Here is a 21,663-nt window from a genome sequence, read left to right as displayed (position 1 = left end):
TCAGTATATGTTGGCACAAAATCTTTTCCCCATGGTTCCTGAGTTATATGAGAGTATGTGGATGGGAAAGTATCTGTAGTGTTTTTTCTTTTAATTTGGCAAAATTTCAAACACTCTTTCCTGCTACCTGCACTGGTACACTGTCTGAAGATCATCAGGTTTCTCTAAGCCTCCATTTCCAAGTTTTCCCAGGATAGTTCAGGTCATCAGCTCTTAATATTTGAAGAGAGAGATTAATTTCTAAGGGACTGCTCTAACAGCATGGTGGAATACCAGATTGTTTCCTTCTTGCAGCTACTAATACGTTTGCTTTCAGAAGCAATTGATCATTTTGAGATCCCTCTCCCCCTTAGTTTGACAGAAATCTGTTAATGACGAAGCTCTGAGTGTTCTCGAAATGCAATGTGTGGTGAACTTTGAGTCCCGAGCCTGAAGCCACAGTCTTCCCACTGTTTGTTGCTTCGGCTCAATAAACATCACACTGATATATTGAGATGACTCAGCTACACAGCGTTCACCTGCCAGCACCAACTCACTGGTCTGGACTTGTGAGTTTTTCCAGATAGCAGACTGGCTTAAAGAGCAAAGCCATTTATAGACCCAGTGATTATAATGATGCATGGGAACAAAAATAGATTTATAACAATCATAACATCCAGGATGGCAATACAAATAGTGAGGATAAAAAACAGGGAAAGACAAATACCTGTCTGGAAATATGTCTACTACTGAATCAATAAGCTGATGTCCTACCAAAAGCACATCATTACAGATTGAAAGCAGAGTAGTATCAGTAAATTTCAGTCTGCCTAATAAAAGTGGTCATTTTTCTCCAACTTTACGTACGGCTACAAGTTGCAATAAACCACTTATTTTAACCAGATAACTGTTACTGCATCACTGTTAAACAATTATTTTTAAAACATACTAGTCATATTCCTGTGTTATGGAACAGACAACTCAACGCATCTATTCACTATCTTGGGTTTGCTAGTAAAAAGAAGAAATCTTGATTTTTAAGTTTCTTTTCCTATTACATCTTGTAAACTATGTTATGGATAATGAATAATTACAGGAACATAACTTTTAAAAAATAATTCCAGGTTGTATTTTTTCCTTGTTATGGCATGTAGTTACAAACGTGGTTCTTCTAAACACTGCTGAGAACAGCTTGGTTGTAGCATGGACAAGTGTTTATTACAGGGTTTGCTGCCTCGTCCTATGATTCTGTTTTCTGCAAAGCACATCTTAACTAATTCCCAAAGGCAAAGTGGCAACGCTGTAAAGCACTTGCGAAAACATGCAAACTGCACTTTAAACCTTGTTAAAGCATAGTTCTTCTCTGGAAAGTGACACTAAAAAAGGCATTGTGGGATTCTGTATTTATTGTCTATTTGTGATTTTCAGATCAAACATGCTAAGTACAACTATGTATTTTCCTTCTAACATCCACAGCCAGCTCCACAGGCTCCAATGGGATTAGAAAGTTGAAACTTTCATGTCCATGCATTGTAAGATGATGGTCTCCTTTGCATCTGTTCAAACCTGCTCTCCTCACTGAGACAGATACACCTTGGTCCCCATCCATTAAGGTGAATGAGCTTCAGGAGGATCTGTTTTGTTCTCATTAGTCTGTGTTTTTTATCTTTTTTTCACTGTGTATGGCAGTAAAATGTCTTATCATGCAGGTCAGCAAATCTAACTCTAAACATAAATACAAAGAAAAAGTAGATCTATTGAAGAAGATGACTCTTCTTACCCATAGCCACACTTTCAACTAAACAATTTAAATACCTTTTTTTGTTTTTTGGTCTGTTTCGTGGCCTAAAAATCTTGGATCTCTAGAAATTTCTCATATGAACAACATTCTCTATAAACATTAACCTGTAGTAGAAAAGGCTTATGAGCTGCATTTTTATTTCTCTAGAGAGCCAGTTGTTGTGTATTTATGGCTAGCACCAGCAGTGAGATGACAAAGCCCAATATAAATCCCACTGAAGTTCAGTTGCACTGTTCAGTTAACCATGGGAGCTTGCTATGGCTTTGGTACTTTTCTTTCTGTTGTATCTGAGAGCAACTGGCATCACCTACCTCCCAAGGTTAGGAATTGACACGGGAGCTTGATGTTCCCACTCAGAAGACATACATTGCTGTGTCCTAGCTCTTACCCTCTGAGGGGATAAACCTAGTTTGACTTAAATAACTTCTGATGATGGATCTGGTGTAGTGGTGGTGACACTTTAAGCTGGTCCCTATATAAAGAATAACATACTCAGGCATAGCTACCCATACGTGGTCAACAATGTCCAGTTCAAAAATGGTCCTTCCCTCCACCCCACAAAGATAATATAGAGAAAGAACCCGTCCACAGCCCTACTGTCTCTTTGTCTAGACAGTATGTTCATTAATATATCTAAGAATAGATATTAAAGTACTAAATGCTTCTGAAAAGATTACAGGAACAGTTACAGCATCCATTCAAGTTGCAGTAGCAATTGAGCGCTAACTGCAGCCCAACAGATGTCAGCAATACTCCTCTGGGTGGTCAGATTTCCATGACAGTTTTCATACTGCCTCTTACCAAGAACTCATCCCTAATGCAAGTTCTTGAATTTTTATTGTGCTGCTGAGTGTAACCAGCATCTGTTTCAGTCTTTGGTTAAGCTTGATGGGTGTTCAAACAGTTGCAGATGTGTAAAGCAGGAATGTGCTGGGCTGTCCCTCTTGTACGCTATGGCTTCCTGATTTAGTGTTGCTGGATTTTTATGAAATAATATGCAAGCTTTTTCCACCTCATTCTTTTGCCAATCCCGCATAGCCTCATGACTCAAAGGGGCAAAACTGCACAATTCAGAGCCAACATGGGCCCCAGATTTCAAACGCTTGAGAGCTGGAATATCCAGAGATGAGGTTTTGGTCTGGCCTGTGAAATAGAACAGAAAACCATCTGTGAAAACTGGATGCACGTTTAGGTTTGGCTTCTACCCCAGGATCCCACAGCGTCTGAAATATGGACGATAATCACTTTCTGGATAACTGCAGGTTGGGAGAAGAAATACTTTCTTCACACCTTCGAGGGGAAAGTTGTGCTCTCATCCATAGCATGGGGAAGCAGCCTGGAGCAGGCCTAATGGGGCAAAGCCCTATGGCAGTTCTCCGGACTTGCTAAGGTAAAGGGATGCAAACCCAGCAGTGTTTGATGCATATTTCTTTAGGAGAAAAAAAAAAATAAAATAAAAAATTCTAACTAAAAACACCACATGGCAAGACGAGAAAGGAAGAAGTGTGGGGCCCCTTGCCCAGCAGTCGGCATGAGCACTTGGCCGAGGCGGTGGGGCTGCTTCTTTCATTCCCACATCAGCGGGGAAGGGAAACCAGCAGGGTTCCTCCTTCCCCTCGCCTCCCCCTCACCGACCTTTGTTTCCCAGCCAGCCTCTCTCCTGGAAATCCCTGGGGAGTTGGGCAGAAAGGGGCCCACGGGCTCCGCGAGAAATGGCAGCCCTGGGTGAGCTCCAGCCCCCCTGTGAGAGCTGGCTGTGGGGCCACAGAGCCCACAGCTCGGCTGCCAGCAGTGATTTTTTAAACAAGTGCCCTATAAGCCTGGTTGCTGAGACATGTTGTCCTGGAGGCACGTGTCTCCCTGCCAAGCCAGCTGCGTAGGGGAGAAAAAAAAAAGGGGGGGGGGGGGGGGATAGACAGACAGACAGACAGACAAGAGCCCAATTAAACCCTCCCCTGGCCAGCCCCTGACACTCCCTCCTCATTTTCCAGTCTGTGGTTAACAGCACTCAAAGGGTTCCATTAAGTCATCAAGTTTTACAGGTTCCTTAAAAAAAAAAAAAAAAAAAGGAGAGAGAGAAAAGTTTGGTCATGGTAGGGAATGAGTGATCAAAGCTGAGCCAAAGCTTCCTGTTACACCGGGACTATATATATATCGTGTCTTTAATGTTGAGGGATGTAAGCAGGCTGCTAGGAGGCTGGAGCACACTAGCTGACTCTCTGCCTGATTTCCCAGCTCGCTGAGGTTTCTTCCACCGACCACAATGAACAAGTTCCTGTGCTGCACACTTGTGGTAAGTCCCTTCAGAGAGGTAGATAGGCTTTAAGATGCAGTACGGCTTCAGAGATGAGGCTGTAAAGACCTAGGGCTCTTATTTTGTATTTTGTTTTATAGATGTTTTGTTTCGTTTCGTTTTTGTTTTGCTTTTGGTTTGTTTCTTTTCTTTTCTTTTGCATTCTCTTTGATTTCCTGGTAAACCTTTTTCATTTCATCACACTGAGTTTTCCTGGTGAGGTTTGGAGTGAGATGGACACGTCCAGCTTCAGGGAGGAAGCAGAGATTTTGTTCACATTCTTAAGGTAGTGGCATGATTTGGTTTCTTTTTGCCTTCTTTTTTATTTTCCTCTCACCCTTGGTAAGGCTTCATTGTACTGGACTAACATAAAACACTGTATCTAGGAATGAATTTTAGAAATAGTAGGCTGGAATGTTTGTTTTTGATTTACAAAAGCTCCATCCTTGCCTGTCTGTATAATCTTTCTTACAGTGGCACGAGTCAGTGTCTCAGATACTGGCTTTCTTTCCCTGAAAAACCACTGTGGACTCCAGAAGGAAAAAAAAAAAAAAAAAAAAAAAAAAAAAAGGCACAAGCATGTGGTGCTTATTTTGGCTTAGAAAATTCAGCTTCATGTGCAAGAAAATGATGAATTAGTAGCTGTGTCTGTAGCTTTTACAGAAAAAGTCGGGTTATTAGAACTGGTATAAGCCCCTGCTTTAATAAGTTTTTGTTTACATGGTGATTCAGAAAGATACTTCCAGATGCAAATTTAGAGATGTTAACAGTGCAGTAAATCTTTCAAAATACCACTTAATCCGTTTAGCTGCATGGAATTTTGTATGATGTCAGTTTAATTAAAACCTGCATACAGACAGATACTGTGTAACACCTACTTAGAGACTATTCATTTTTTGGATAAGAAAATTTTTAAATAAAAACATTAAGAATAATATTCAAAGTAGGGTATTATATGTGTCTGTGCAGTAACTTTTTTCTCGTTTGTTTTGGTGAGTACAGTGGCATTAACCTTGTGGTAGAACATTAGTTTTGAGTTCCAGTTATTTTGAAAGCTCTTTATAAATGCCCTGAGATTTCCAGGATCCGATGAGTAATACATGTTTATTACTTTCTGGAGAACTTTCTGAAAGAGCTTTTTGAGAAACAAACCAAAGCAATTAATGGGGCAAGGGAAGCAAAAATTGTCAGGCTCGTGGTTGGCAAATTGAAATGCAAGGCAACTTTTTCATCTAAGTTATGATGTGCCTTCTTTTTCTATACGGAAGCACAAAATGTCAATTTGGGAATTTCAGCAAATAGCCTGCTATCAGCTTGCCTTCTTATCTGTGGTTGTCATAAAATAATCACATCAACATTTTGGTTTTAATTAGGTGTAATGTGCCTGTTTATGTGCTTTCACAAAGTAATAACATTTGGTGAAGTTCAGCATAATCCTCTGGCAGTGGAGTCTCTGAGCTGAAATATATCACAGTGACAGGAGTACATACCAGAGAGCTTCATCATTCAACTCTTTTTTTTTCTCCATTTAAAAGGAATTTATTTCATGTTATTGTGAAGTTTAAGTGCTGTCAGATGTGCTACAGCTCAGAGAGCAGTTTTAGGTTCTGTTTTTATAAAAGCATTTGTAGGAGGCACGACAGCAGTTGAGGGTTGTGTGTGTTTGGCTCACATACCTTGAAAAGAGTTTGGAGTCACCATAGCTAAACAGGACAGTTTGGACACGGTGTACTTCCAGCCTTGGCCTCTTTGCTAGTTTCAGAAAGGGGACCTGCTGTGGCAGTGCATGCATGTGTTTGTTGGAACACTAAAACTGCTTACAAACAGACAAGCATTATGAAATAGGACGGAATTGAAAGAAATTCCACAGAGCTGGATCTCGTTACTTGTCACGTAACTATCTTGACCCTTAAACTTGACCTTTCTCTATTTTGGATCTCTTGGGCACATGTGACATGCTTTTTCTGGCCTGCCTGCTGGGTTTGCAGTGTGTAGGCAGTGGTGGCTTTGCAGCCTGTGAGTGTAGGAGTTATCTTTCTGTCTGACTTTCATTCTTTCTTTCTGTTTGTCTGTCTGCATGTAAGTTGGTTAAAAATAAAACACCAAAGTTACCAGAAGATTTTTTTTTTTAAATATTGTCAGAATTTAAATTACACACACTTTTCTAATCTCATTGAAACTTTAATTTTGCTCCTTTTGTAGTTAACTTTCATTCCAGTGGAATTACCACTCTGGTCTTCCTGGAGAAAGGTATCTCTTTAATATTTTTGGTATTTGTCCACAATGTTGGACTTACTGTTTCTTTAGCTACCCCACCAGTTGTTAGTGATTCTGTTCAATGCAGCAGTAACCTGTAGTGCTGGTACTAACATCCCAGGCTTGGGTTAGCTGTACGTCTTGCTGTCACTCTGATGGATAATGTTCCAAAACAGGATTTGTTGATAAGATACAGCTTTTGGTGACTAGCTGGTTATTCTTTCCTGCTTTCTCCCTCCACAAGCTTCAGGGAAGATGTAACTCATATAAATGAAGATACAAAACTGCTCTTCAGCTGAATGTCATTCTCCTTCCATTGAAAACAATAGTTTAGACCCCTAAATTGCTTTCTGAATGAAAACTAGCTGTGCCTCACAAAAGTCTCTACAAGATTTGAATTGCTAATGTAGCACATTAACAGATGAGATGGAGAACCGAAGATGGTGGTTGATACCCACATTTTTTGAATACAGGCAGTCAAGAGAGTCACTGGTTACATTTCTTAAACAAAACAGTGGCCACCAATCTACAAAGCATTTCTATACAAAAGTAGCTCCTGTTACATCCAAACTGAGTAGATTGCATTGAAACAGTTGGCAGAATGGTGGAACAGCTTTATAAGCAAATCTCAAACCAGCTGAAATTACTGTTTTAGCTTTTCTTGTTTGAGATTTGAAAATTTCCCAGCTGGCCAGATGGATGGATGTCATTTCTTCCTACATGACAAATATTTTATGCTAGCTACTTACAATAGATGATGGTGGATCTGATCCAGCATGACAGTGTCTTGTACTGGATATATCTAGAAATACTGTTCTGATTTGACAAGCTATTAGTATGGGGGACCTCTTTAATACCATTCAGTGTTATATTTTGCCACAAGGATTTCTCTGGGGTCTGTGGGTGATTTCAGTGAGGCATTCTGCCTCAGTACTGAGGGCCTCCTACCTTAGCTTTGTCCAAATACTTTGTGTAGAAAAGCAAAGTAGGAGAGTTGTGAGGTTTTACTTTCAACCCAATGCAAACAGTAGGAGTGATCTGACAAATGCTGTCAATGATCATTTATCAAGCAGGAAAATATGCTTAGGAATAGTTGTGGAATGCAAAACTGAAACAGATTTATCTTTCTCAGCAAATTAAACATTCTCCTTTGGTCTGCAAACCAAAACCACAAAACCAAACTATATAATAATATTTTCATATGTTGAAAAACCACTTTATTTTCTCTCACAAAGCAGTGATTTAAGGGGATGATGCTTGAAAGATTTTTGCTTTATTGGCTTTGTCTTCCAGTTCATTTTAATTCAACAAGAAAAGGCAAGCAGCTCTTTGCCTTACATTTAAAGATGAAAGAAAAGGGCGTGTACTTTTTTCATGCCTGAGATCTGAAATGAAATTTTACTACCACATTATTTCTCTTTCAAAAGCAGCTTCTAAGGGCTCAAAGAAATGGACTGCACAGGCCTTTTATGTGAGGATTGACTGTTCTGTGTATGTTGACGTAAGGATGGTATGGAAAAATATTACTTTAGGCCTAATGTGTTTAGTGACAGAATCAAAGAATTGCTTTTTAGCCTTGGGTAGCTCATTTTTGGATAAAACATGCTAAGTAAAATTACACAAACATTGAACTGTTAGAATATTTACAAATATTAGTCTGATTTTGCTATCATCAACTAAGCTAAAGGCTTCAGTATGTTTATCAGCAAACCCTGCTTTCAGTTATCGCAGCATATACTTGCATGACACTGGCTTACACTGGGTTTATACTTCAGTATTTGCAGTTGATCCCAAGTCCTTGCATGGAGATGGCTAATCTTGAGAGGAACTTGAGAGGAACTGTCCCGGGGTGATGGAAGAGGACTGAAGTTTTCAGTCCTTTCAGAACTGGGGCCAGGGCTCTAGAGGTGAATTTCACCTGACAGGTTGATGGTTGTAGTTAATGATCCTAGATTTTGTTTTGTTTTGGTAATTATTCTATTACTGATAGCTTCTTGTATTCATAGAACAAACAACAACAACAAACAGGGATTCTTTTTTTTAAGCTGAGCCTTGCATTTCACTGCCCATAGGATCACCCTTTACAACTGAGTGCATTCTGAGTCAGAGTAAATGTTACTTTGTTGAGATGAGCAAGGTGCTGAGAATCATTGGCTTCCATTGGTTTGGGAAAGTAAAGGACCTGCTTAGGGCTTAAAATTGTAGAGGAATGTCTATGTCTTTTGTGTCTGTTCCCCAGCTCTTCCAGGAATCTGAGCAGCGTATTTGCTTTCAGAAATGCGTCAAGGGCTATACTTGAAGTACTTGGGTTTCTTGCACCTGCTTCTCGGTAAAAGGCAGTTCCCAAACTTCCTCTGACGAGAGAATCCCCTGTTTATTTGCCAGCATTATTCTTTAATCAAGAAAGTTCTTCTCTTTCCATGTGTGTGCTATCTCTACTGAATCTATAGGCATTGTTTTGACTTGTCAAGCTATTGCCTCTTCATGGTGAGGCTCTACATTTCCTTCTCATCTTTCTTGACACCTCTTCTGGTCTGAATTAACCTCTCCTAAACAAGGATGAACAAAATTTTATGCAATCTACTGAATGACAAATCCATAACTTTGGTTAAGTAGACTCCCACTTCAGTTTCTTAAAGGTTAAAGGGTAAAATGAAGCCAGACCTCAAGTTCCTTAATTCTTTCAAACTGGAATGTGCCTTTTTCTGCACTAAGTGCAAAACAGGCCAATGACAGCATGATTTTAGGAGAAATCCCACTTTCTGTGCAGCTCTCAGGAAGACTAACAGTTCGGGATTAGGAAGTTTTGATGACTGTATTTACATGTGCTCCAGCGGTGCTATTCCTTACAGCAGAGATTCAGGAGTTTAGCCCACCTGTATGTACAGGCATCTAGCTCAATCAGAGGCTTTACGTGACTGAGAATTTGCTACCAACTTGGTCCTGGCATGGCTTAAGAGAAATGTCAGGAATGACATAAAATGCATTTAATTAGCATTTTAATTTGATTCAGGAACATGCTGTTGAAAGGCCTCTCCTGATCATCCTTGTTTGCTGCATCTCAGTTTGCACATCAGAGCAGATTTAGGAGCGCACAAGGTGGATTTACAAAAATAAACTGGATTGATGAAATTAAATCCAGAGATGGACTCCAGAGATGCACCAGATGTGCCGTAACCACTAAAGCATGCTCAGTCCATGATAGCAGATTTAAGTTAGTCCCAATTAACCCCTGCCAAATCATGCATAATGTGGATGTCAGGTGCTCAGCACCATCTGTTTTGCTCTACAAATCTGCTGTAACAGGTGACCCAACTTGCTAATCTAAGCACAACTAGGGGGATGTTCATCAATGTTTCTTAGGCCAGGGGAAAAGACAGTTTAGTGAAGTTCCCCTCTAGTTTATTCTGTGACAAGAAGTCCCTCATTCTGTTTACGCCAAGTTGCTGCAGTAAAACTGTCAAAAATCTTGCTTAATCACCTTCCACCCCTTTTAATGCTTTTTTTGCAAATCTTCTGAAAAACTGGTTTTACTTGGGCACTTGGTTCAAGGATAACTTCAGATTTTAAGGTTGTGTGTTAATAACCAGAATAGTCACATGTGCTGTCTGCTTTCTGTCTGCATAGAAGACAATCTTGCAGATCTATTAATCTGAGTAATATTAAGAGACCTACAGCAGCCTCATGAAGAAGGGTGGTGTTGGGGATTGGAGTCTAGAAATGTCCTTAACAACATACTGATGGCTGCACTGAGTCTAAGAAAAAAATTGACTAGGAAGAAGCCCTAAAAATCCCCTAAACACCCCTGCTGTCTGTGGCAGGATTTGATGCATAGAGGAGATTCGAGAGAAAGGTAGAAACATAGTGATGTGTTCCAAAACACTCTTCCAGACTCAAGCAATTTGTGGTTTGGGATTTCCTGATCAAGAGGCAATGTTTGTGTTTAATTGACCTTTATGTGAATTTTCTTCTTTTACTATGTCCTGTTGCATTTTCACCCTACCACTTAGGATGTCCTGTGGCAATGAGTTACAAATGTTAACAGTCAAACCGTAACAGTGGTGGGTAATCTAGCTCTGTGTTGAAAATGATGTATGAGATGTTTTGGTAAAATACCAAGATATTAATTGCATTTATAGCGTTAGTTTGACTGAAAGGTCTTTAGTTATAATTGTTTACTTAGTAAGAGTTTGACCCAGAGTACATATGGCTCAGGCATGGATTATTGCAGCTATATGTTTTGGGGAAAAAAGGGAAGACAGGTGCGATGTGCTTTTCTATTAACAACACAAAAAAATGACATGCAAAGACTGATAGTCCTTCTAGTGACACTGATATATTAATCGTATTATTATGTTTATTGGTTACATTCATTTAGATGAATAGTGTTCTGCTTGGCAGTAATAGTTCATAGCTGTTTGGTGTTCCAAAGTTAAAGCTTAGCCTAGCCTCACCCACATATTGTTCAGGTATGGTTTTGCTCTTCCCAGTCTGGACCTTTGCTGTATAATAATTTTTCTTCTGAATGATGCTATAATTAAAATTTGAATCAATTCCTCTCTGCAGCTGTGTTGAATTGTTATTGACTTGCTTCACTTAGCAGTTGGGTCTTCAGGAAGGGAATGCCTCTGTTTTTCCCCACAAAACCCCATGCTCTCATACCCCAATTAAAGAAGTTGAATTCTTTTAAGCTGTGAATCATCCCCTGCAGCTCAACCTCTCACTTGCCTCTTAGATATGATTTCCAGAGTAAATTGTCGTGTAAGAAAAATAGACAAATTATTGTCAATCTTACTTCTGCATGTTACCAAGGGAAGTTGATCAGCCTTGAAACGGTCCACCAAACTGTTTGGCACCTGACAGTGCATGAGCAAGAACAGCGTAGGCACAACCAGCATATCGGGTTGCTGTCCCTAATCATTTTCACAGTTTCAGATTTTCATCTGTGTGTGGTACTGTCTTGGGCTTCCGCAGACATCTGCATGAAATATAGGTTTATTCTTGTCTTTGTGGCATTTGTGCCGCATGTTGCAGTCTGTTATGTTCTGCGAATGGAGTGCATGTGTCCATGAAAGCCTGGGACTCTGTGGGATGTTACAAAACCTATTCCTGAATAAAACCTGAATGTGCACATCAGTAATTGATGTGATTATCAAGACTTCCTTACTAACTAGCGTAACAGTGGTAGATTTACCAAGGGTGGGTGCACTTTTCATCAATGGAAAGCCATTCACTTTCAAAAAATGTGCTGCACCCTCTTGTTAAATAGACTGCATGAAACAGATCCAGTCATTTAAGAAAAATGGAGCTGTACATCATCAGCAAACCTCAATGAGCAATGAGGAATTTCTTACAATGGAAGACACTGTGCATTGAAATCGCAAGAAAAGGTGGATTCCCTACATGTAGAAATAGAAAAGTAACAGGGTGAAGGGTAACTAGAAGAGGTTGTGGGGAATATCCATACTATCTCCATTTCATTCTTCAGCCTGTTTAGGCATAGCTATATCAAAAGTGGATTCACAGACAACATGAGAATGCAATTAAGAATATTTTGAATTCCTAATGTAGGCATCTCATATTACTTGGTGCAAATGCTCTGACTTGTGTTAATGCAGGTGAATGATTTAATTATCTTTTCCTGCCTTAATAAGAATTTCATGTAATAAGTGCCATGCTGTGGCAAAAGTGAGGCTCTTAGGTGAAGCCTCTTCAGGAAAATTTAGTCTAAGTGAATAAGAAGAGTTAATTCCGCTTACACTTTGTGGACATCTACATAGGAAAAGAGGAAAATATATTCTTGAAATTGAATTTGCAACTCTGCATTAGCTAGCTGGGATTAAAATAGCAGCAAAGACCTTCAAAGCTAGATCTTTAATTTGAATGGATACATAGAAAATTTTTTTCACTCAGTGCCAGTTTACTTCACGTTTATAAACCATACAAGTTTTAAAAGGGAGGCAGCACGTACATCCGTGCTCTCAGTGTGAAGCCTGAGCTCATGGCAAATCCTGCAGAGTAGGGGCTGTACTTAGGGAAGTAAACAAGGGAGTCCTTTTCTTGGTGGAATCACATAACCAAAGTTTTTGTTACAAGACCAAAATGACGTGATATCAAGGCTGTCTCTGCAGAGGGGCAGACCATTAAAGCCTAAATCTCACAAGCTAAGCAGACTTGGAGAAAACAAGAGGAGTTGTATCTGGTGGCACCGGACCTGGTCCTAGGACAGCACTAAGCATTCTCTACCTGTGGTTTTAGATAGGTCAAGCTAATGCTTTAAATTCCTATTCCAGCTTGTTCACTTAAGTCCTTAATGCACCTTTCATTAACTGTAGCTTTCTCTACCTCTGTCTGAAGCCAGCCCTTTATACTTGCAGTGACTGGCGTGTTTTACCCCCAGAGCTGCAGCATTTCAGGGAACGATTAAATAGAAGGTGTTAAAAAGCCATCTATATTGTTCTAGCCATTTGTTGCAGGTAAATATACACGTTGTAAGGAATCATTTTTTAAATGTGTCTGTAGCAGTGGTACAGTATGCTTGTCAGATTTGTATGCTCAGATACTTTGTATGCTCAAGAAGGCAAGCGTGGATAATCCTTGCCTTGCTGTACATCAAGCATGATGCCAGTGAAACTAGGAGGCTGGGTTTGCTGGTACTGGGGGCAGAGATGATTGCCCAGTGATAATAAAAGAATGTAAGTGGGAGAAGGATAGGTTTGGCAGTTCTGTAAAGAACAAAGAAGTACTTACATCAGGAAGCTTTGCTGGATAAGGCCCTGAAATTTTCCCATTCTGAGGCAGACATGGGAGAATCCAGAAGCTGGATAATTTACAAATTGGAAACACAAACATTTTTTGAAAATAGCAATGTGGATAGACTCACAAACTCATTAAAGCATAGGTTTCTTTGAGTCTGTGGTGCCCCAACATGACCAATGTTTTCTTTCCCTGTGGCTAGCTCTTGGACATCTCTGTCAAGTGGTCCGTCCAGGATGTCTCTCCCCACAAGTATCTCCATTACGACTCAGGGACATCTCGTCAAGTGGTGTGTGACCAATGCCCTCCCGGGAGCTACGTAAAGCAGCACTGTACAGCTACCAGCCCGACAGTGTGTGCCCCCTGCCCGGATCAGTACTATGCCGAAGACTGGAACAGCAACGATGAATGCCAGTACTGCAGTGCCGTTTGCAAGGAGCTGCAGTACGTCAAGCAGGAGTGCACGAGCACGCAGGACCGCGTCTGCGAGTGCATCGAGGGCAGGTACCTGGAGCTGGAGTTTTGCTTAAAGCACACGGAGTGTCCTCCCGGGTTCGGTGTCGCGCAGCCAGGTACGTTCCGCTTCTCAATAAGCAGAGAAGTAATTAGCGCTCTGCAGCACGTTGAAAGCTCGTGGTGCTTACAAGATTGGGAAACAAGCTTGTCCAGATGAAGGTGCAGGACAGTAAATTGTAAAGGCAATTGAACCTGTTCCTAGTCTGCTTCATTTGGACCATAGCCAAAGGAAGATTTCTCAGTGGAATACCCGGCTCCTACTGTAATATATAACTTAATGGCAGTAGCAAATGTAGCAAATTGCACTCTAATGAGAAACATGATGGATTGCCTCTTTTAAAGGAACATTATCTGGAATGTAGTATTTGTGTGTGTGATAAATAATAATGTTTTTCATTGTGAAATCTGCTGTTTCAAGCAACTATATATCTTGACAAACACCAGGAGCACAGTGTTTGACACCAAGTGCATAATTATAACAATATTAATATAGCTCTAGCAGCACAGCAATATGTGGTAATAATTAATTATCATTGTCCTAAGTGGAACTCTTTGGGATCTGTTGCTATTATCATACAAACAGCCATTTCTTTGTCAAGCGGACTGGCACTGTGCTGAATGTCTGGTGGGGATACGGAGTGAAGCGGCGCTTTTCAGTGGAGTGTATTCTTCATTTGAGACAACACAAATTGTTAAACCAATAAGTTCTTCTCTCCAAACAAAATACATTATTTATCATTTGGCAAATGTCACGGCACAGTTTAGCTCCAATATTTAATACAGCCTGAAAGAATTGTAAACTGTCATTGTACTGGAGACCGATAACTTCCTGGAGAAGAGCATTGAGGAAGGGAATACAGACAATCAAGGCACCTCATATGCAAACCTGTAGGCAGCCAATCTCCAGAGCTACAGAACTGCTCCCTAATAGTTACACATACAGAGTGAGAAGTGCTAGGACCGGTTATACATTTTAGAGCTGTGCTGAGTGATAGCTCAGGAGGCCTTTCTCTGGTTATAAACATCACACTGGAGAACATCTTTAATGTAGGGAGCAATGTCACTGCTCCCTGAGTAATTGGTTAAGCGAGCTCTACCCTGATGCCACATCTGCTCTTGCCACCATTAAGCATTTCCATGCAGTTCCATTGGCAGCAGCCACATTTCCATGTTATAAACCTTCATTAACCTACATCGCTGTAGCTCGTGGCTTGGGTTAATGAGGTGCTGCTGCCGTATCTCAGCAGCAAGTCAAAAATTACAAAGTTCTCAGAAAGCCCACCCAGGAGACAAAGAAAGAAGCAGAAACTGTCCAGGCAACCCCGCAAGCACAGTGAAACCATGCTGCATAAATTTGAATTCCTCAGTTCAAAATGAAGCAAACTTTGGAAGCAGATGAATTGTTGAATTGTGTAATTTATTGGAAAGTCGGTTTCCAAAAGCCCATCAGAATGAACCAGCTAAACCTAAGCAGACCTCAAACAAGGAGCGAAAACATTGTAAAAATAATTGTGTCCCCCTGTTTCAACAGTCTGTTTTGGAGATGAGGCACTGACTAAGAATTTAATGGGCACAGATCATGTTGTCTTCCTACTATACGATACTGTTGAACTTTGTACTGACGTAAATTCAGATGAAATAAAACTTGAGCATAGAAAAATATGCTTCCACTGCCACACAGCATGGCTTAGAGCCTCGTTCAGAGCATACAGCATTAGAAATGAAATCCGACTGTTTCCCCACTGCTGGTAGCTAGTGCTTACATTGGGCAGATCGCTCGACTTTGGTCGTCCCCACTTCTGCATGTAAGCGACTCAGGTTGTGCTCCCTGCTGCCGCAGTCGGCCCCGTACCTGGCAGAGCTTTGGGTTGCAGCCTGCTTGGGAATCAGGGCCACTGCAGGGCAGCCTTATCTCCCTGCCACACTGCCGCTTCCCCACGGGAATGGGGGATTCCAGCCAAACTGCAGGGAGCGGCGAGCCGGCAGACGGGCTGTGGCAGTTTGTGCCCTGACCGAGGGTGGGCAGATAAGCAGTGAAGCAGAAGCTGGTGAGGTTACAGGGGAAGCTCTGAACAGGCTGATGTACCGCTTGCAGGGACTCTCCTTTCTTCCCCTTCCTCGCCGATGAAACACGTGTCTGTAGTAGGGAAAGTTGCTAAAACTTCAGACTTCTCAGAAAAAAAACAATTGCTGCCTGCTCAGGTGCAGATGTTGGCTGGAGTTTTGTACAGACCAGAGCCGCCGGCAGTGCCTGTTGGGGAAGCAAACACCAAGGCAGGCGTGCATGCGGCCTTCCCCAGCCCCTCTGCTGTTGGCTGCAGAAATCAAAGGGTTTGGGAGGGTGGCAATACAAAAGAGCTGTGATTTCCAGGTGCACAACAGCTAAAAAATCCCCCTTTGTTTTCACTTACTGTCTGATGAAAGAAGTGGTAGATCAGGTGTGCTCAAATATTGTTTATTTCCTGGCTAGCTGAAAGCTCAAGACTCTTCTTCTCTGAGGAAATGTCCCAAATAAATAAAATCTACTTAATTGATAGCATTATAATAAGCATCCACATGCAAATACTACCAAAATACACTAGATGGAGGCACATTCATATTCAAATATAGTTTCCAATTATTTCTAAATAATTTTAAGCATGTGCTTAAGTCCATGTTCAATAATGCAGTGTTAGATCTTAGACCTGAGGCACTTGCTTAAATGTTGGCTGAATAAGTGGGAATTAAATGAAAAAATAAATGAATGTGTATTAAATATTTTTCCTATACTAGACGGTGCTTTCTTTGCTTTAAAAAATATTTTAAAGAGCCAACATTCAAGCCAAGAAAAAAAGTTCAAAACTGTTGGTGAAATTGTATTTTCCTGAATAATTTGATACTTCAGAAGTGGAAGTACTTATCAGAGGGTCTTTAGTTGATATTTAGTTGAGTTATTTTTGGCTAGAGCTGAAGTACTTCATTTGAGTAAGGTTCTGCGCAGTTATTACAAAGTTCAATTTAGAGGAATGTCTTGTGCCATTTAATTATTTTACAGAGTATTTGTATGGATGAAGTGTGAAGGTCAGACATCATGTAATATCTGAATAGACTCAAGTAATTACTGACTTAAAGACCCTTACAAAAATTGATAACAAGTGCATTTGAGAGTACTGTTTATTCTGTTACTTTAACGGGAACTTTAATCTCTGAAAGCAGGTTTTAAAAAAAATAATAATAATGAAGTGTTTTTTTCATTACTGTGATTCCTTCATAGACTAGATATGTGAAAAACAGAAGCCATCACAATTTTGGGAATATATATGTATTTGTTTATTTATTTATTTATTTTACCAGTTGAGGTTATATATAATTGGATGCATTGTTTTCCTGTTTCCACAGGTACCCCTGAGAGTGACACTGTATGTAAGAGATGTCCAGAGGGATTTTTCTCCAATGTAACATCATCCAAAGCAGCCTGCCAAAAGCACACAAACTGTAGTGCACTGGGTTTCAAGATAGCATTGAAGGGAAATGCAGTTCGTGACAACGTCTGTCAGGAAAATACAGATACATCACTACAAAAATGTGGAATAGGTATGTATCACATTATGTATCACATTAAATAGGAGTGCTCTGAAAACATACCTCTGAGTATTGTTATAATGAAAGTATCAGCATTTATGCTAAAGATACCCACTGATTTGCCTGCTACAGAACTGGATGTAGCCAGTGGGCAACAGCACTGTAAAGACCGCTTCTTAGTTTTAGTGTTTTTTAAACAGTTTTGCTTAACATCCTTGCTGCACGCCACTTACTCCAGAGACAAGCAGGGAAACAGACATTACAACAACTGACATATTCTTTTCTTTTTTTTTCATTTCAGATGTAACCCTGTGCGAGGAGGCTTTGTTTAGGTTTGCTGTTCCTACTTTCCTTGTGCCTAACTGGCTGAACTTGCTAGCAGACAGTTTGCCTGGGACAAAGCTTAGCACAGAAAATATCGAACGGATTAAACAAAGGCACGGTTCGCAAGAGCAGACCTTCCAGCTTATGAAATTATGGAAGCAGCAAAACAAGGAACAGGATATAGCCAAGAAGATTAATCAAGGTACCGTATATTGATAGCACTTGTATCGTGAGCAACCTTCTAAAAGGCATTTTAAAACTTGCTTGGGATCAGATTCCTTCTGGTGAGGTGTTGTGCTCTGAGGACTCACAGGGTTTGACAAAGATTTATTGATGCAGTAAGCACAGTGAAGCTGAAGGGAAGCAGGAAGAACATTTTCCTCATCAGCCCAGAGGACTGACTTCTTCCCAGACTCGTAGGCCACTTGGGAGTATGTGGTGCCACAGCCCAGATCCCCCTCTAAGGCTGTGCAATGCATGAAGAATTTTGATTAGGTGGGGAAAAACGTTTCCTGCAGTTGCATCTGAGCGCTGGCTGCTGAGGTTAGAGGGAGCAGGATGTATGCAACTGAAAGTACAATTTGCTGGATTTTTTTTTTTTGTAAAGTGGAGATTGATAGCTTGAACCAGGACATCTATTTGCGGAATGGGAACACATGGGAATAAGGAATACGCAGACATGCGTTCCCTTCTTTTTACCTTCTGGTAGCTATTTGTTATGCCAATTGACTGCTTTGTTGGTGCTGAATCTGCCAAGACAGGTGTCAAAGTTGAAGTAGTGCTGCAATGTTAACACCAAGGTTTTTATGAAAGCCAAGCTAACTCTTTTCATGTAAGCCACCATCAACAACCACCACATTTGCATGACCTTTTGTCCACTGGGAATATCTTTGAAAAAAGCTACAGAAATGTATTTTTTGCCTCTCCTTTTAAATATGTATGCTTATGTCAGATTGTGAAATGTCTAGAATGCTTCAAAATGGAAAATAACTGTTTTAGCAGAGCCGTCCTAGACATTTCTGAAGAAGAGCAAAACTTTCATTCACTGAAAACAAATATTGGGAGTCCTATCATGTACACAGAACAGTTTACAAGATAAATTAAGCAAGCTTATGGAAATAAATACTTGCTAGTAACTTTGTACGTAATTTAGGGCTGTTTGTATTTGCAAAGTTAATTACTTCTTAAGTGCTTTTCAGAATTGGATCCTAAAAAAACAGCAGTGCTGAGAGAATAATTTGGCATAAAGAAAAAAAAATGGAGCAGGAATATTCACTGCACTATTTTGGAAGATTTTTACAGGCCGTTGTACCATTGTCAGTCATAATACTTATCTGTCTTTTCTTTTTGCTTTCTATAGATATTGAACTTTGTGAAAGTAGTGTCTTAAGGCATATTGGCCACCCAAATCTCACCTTTGAACATCTCAACACACTGATGGCAAGCTTGCCAGGGAAGAAAGTGGGAAAAGAAGATATTGAGCGCACAATGAAACTGTGTCAACCTACGGAACAAGTTCTGAAGCTTCTCAATCTGTGGAGAATAAAGAACGGAGACCAAGACACCATCAAAGGTTTAATGTATGGACTGAAGCACTTGAAAACATACCACTTTCCAAAAACCACCATACAAAGTCTGAAGAAGGTCATTAAGTTTCTTCAAAGATTTACAATGTATAGATTATACCAGAAACTCTTATTAGAAATGGTAGGAAACCAAATTAAATCAGTGAAAGTAAGATGCGTCTAATTCAAGATATTTTTCATTCTCCACTGACAATTCTTCTCTAATTACTGCCAGCAGTAATTAAACTGGAACGTTGTTTCCCTACATTATGTCTTACTATTTATAGAAATGCCTGACTGGAATAGCTCTAAGTCTTTTGCAGTGTTCTTGGAGATTTTTTTTTTTAATTTTTTTTCTTGTTTGTTTGTACGTTTTTGTTTGTTTTTAAATCACTTTTGTAAAAGCTGTTAACCTGTTGATAACACTAAGAGCCTGATTCAGCATTTTTGCACATTCAGAGTTGAAAAGCCCCACTATAGTCACTAGAGGAGAAAAGAATGCTGGACCTGGCTCTAATACAGTATTTGCTATTTATATTCTTTGAGGTATAAACATTTTTGTTGTACATATTTATTAAGTTAAATGGAAATTGTATGAGACAGAATTTTGGGAAGAGAAATGAAAAGCACACTGTATATTTTCTAGTTAAACAAAAATGATCCCATATATTTTTCTGGCAAAATTTTGTAGCATGCTCTAAAAGTTCTTAATATCTTTACCTTTTGTATTTAAAGAAGTATTATTACTTAGTTTTATTTGTATAACTTGTGGTATCTTTGGGTAGGGATGTTTTAATTTATCCAACGATTTTAACTCAAATGTGGTGAAAATATAGCACGTGACCTGAATATTTAAATATTCTGTGAGGAAGTGAATGTACCATATTTAAGAAGCTGGATTTTTACATAGAATTTCATAATCTTATTTTATAAAACAATTAAATTTTTCAGTTTACTTTTCGACTGGTGTTTTACTCCTGACTCAGAAGTAGAAACTAATAACAGGGACATTCCACGTGGGTTTTGCTGCTTATCTTGGGTTTGGCTCTTTGCTAACTCCCTGCTTGGTCTAGTAGTTAATATGTGAGCCAAGTAAATATTGACCAGCACTAGCTTTTCCTGGTCACTGTACAGGTGTAAAAAAAAATATATATAGAGAGAGAGAAAATGTTAAAGTATTCGAATTCAGAGGGCCCGGGTAGACGCTATGCAATCGGTTACAACTCCATAGACATATGTGGCCCAACATCACCCTTGGCCTGGCATCATTCTTGGAGAGCTCTCAACCTTTGCCCTAACCACAGCTTGTAATTTTATGGAGGAAAGATGATGCACAGGCCCTGACGGGCTTGGAAAGCCTTACATTTTGCCACTATGTTTAAAGGAAGGGAGCACAGAAAGGTCACATTAAAAAAAAAAAAAATTGCTTGCCATTGCCCTCAGCAGAAGAATGAGGCACCTGCACAGAGATGGGCTCTCGCTGCAAAAAAAAGGACTGAAGAAAAGGGAAACAGCATATGAATGTTGTTATCAAAAGCTCAAATAAGTTTAAGGGCTACTCATCATTCACAATGCAAGCCAAAGGCTTTGGTGGCGGCAGAGAGAGACCGTACTGTTTTCTTTTTTTACTTCAAACTACATGAACAGAGCTTACGTATGCAACATATTCCTTTCCCTTGTGTAAAGGAAGGAAAAGCCATCAGACCTGAGTGACAAATATTCCTGTATTACAGATGAGAGGATTTTAAGCAAAGAATGAAAAAGAGAACCCTGGTAGATGTGAAAGGTGCTCATCAAAAGTGCTCTCTTACAGAGAGTACAAACACAGCTTTAAAGTACCCGTTTCCATTTTTCACTGAATTCTCACACCACTTTCTGTATCAAAGTCCAACTATTCAGCAATAAACTCCCTTTTATATTTCACATGCTAATATTAGCATCTAATTCATTGTGTAGCTGAAAAATGGTGCTGAACACAAGAAATCCCGTGTTTGTGTTAATTCATTTGAAATCAGTTTCATACGTTTACAACAGAAGCTGTTATATCATTATATAAACATATAATTAAATAGGTTGCAAGTTGATAACAACAGACTCACAAATTGGAAAAGAGAGCCCAGATTTTGCTATGATTCTGCCAGGTGTGGAAGTTTGGGATGCTGCAGATACTAAAAATAAAATAAGCATGCTATTGCCAGCAAAATGAAGAGGAATCCTACACACCTCCTACAAATGTTTCCATCCTAATCCTTCCTACATTAGATCTATTTAAGATAAGAATTTAGTAATTGACAGGATACTTATAGTATTAAGTAGCATTATGGTTAAAAAATAAATCAGTGGACTTAATCTAACAGCTAATATGCCAGTGGAAAGCACAGTTGCTTCTCACTCAGTACTTCATACTGCTTTTACCTTTTTGATGAAGACATTTAAACTACCCTATTGCAACTAATTCTGTATAACTCATTATAAATAACGTTGTATTTGTCTGTGGACCTTCATGAATAACGGTACTGTAGAAGATGCTCAAAGCCACAGAAAATAATAAGGTTACACTTTAGCTACCATATGCTGTGCTTCAGTACAGCATAGACTTTACTGGTTTCCTT

The 21,663-nt window shown here is 39.7% G+C and overlaps 1 protein-coding gene across 1 annotated transcript; it reads left to right on the top strand.

Moving 5' to 3' along the window:
- Positions 1-3,761: 3,761 nt before the first annotated feature.
- On the top strand, positions 3,762-20,011 carry TNFRSF11B (TNF receptor superfamily member 11b). Its single transcript, XM_068672549.1, has 5 exons — positions 3,762-4,073; positions 13,288-13,657; positions 16,980-17,174; positions 17,464-17,688; positions 18,847-20,011. The coding sequence occupies exons 1-5, from the start codon at positions 4,044-4,046 to the stop codon at positions 19,233-19,235; spliced, it is 1,209 nt and encodes a 402-aa protein (XP_068528650.1). The 5' UTR covers positions 3,762-4,043; the 3' UTR covers positions 19,236-20,011.
- Positions 20,012-21,663: the final 1,652 nt, after the last annotated feature.

The sequence above is a fragment of the Anas acuta genome, chromosome 2 (assembly GCF_963932015.1).
Source record: "Anas acuta chromosome 2, bAnaAcu1.1, whole genome shotgun sequence".
Classification (NCBI taxonomy): domain Eukaryota; kingdom Metazoa; phylum Chordata; class Aves; order Anseriformes; family Anatidae; genus Anas; species Anas acuta.
This window is presented reverse-complemented; position numbering and strand designations above follow the sequence as displayed.

Excerpts from the sequence above, each read along its gene's own strand:
- TNFRSF11B (XM_068672549.1), top strand. The coding sequence starts at position 4,044 with ATGAACAAGTTCCTGTGCTGCACACTTGTG. Across the intron at positions 4,074-13,287 it reads TCCTGTGCTGCACACTTGTG|CTCTTGGACATCTCTGTCAA; the intron begins GTAAGTCCCTTC and ends CCCTGTGGCTAG. Across the intron at positions 17,175-17,463 it reads ACTACAAAAATGTGGAATAG|ATGTAACCCTGTGCGAGGAG; the intron begins GTATGTATCACA and ends TTTTCATTTCAG.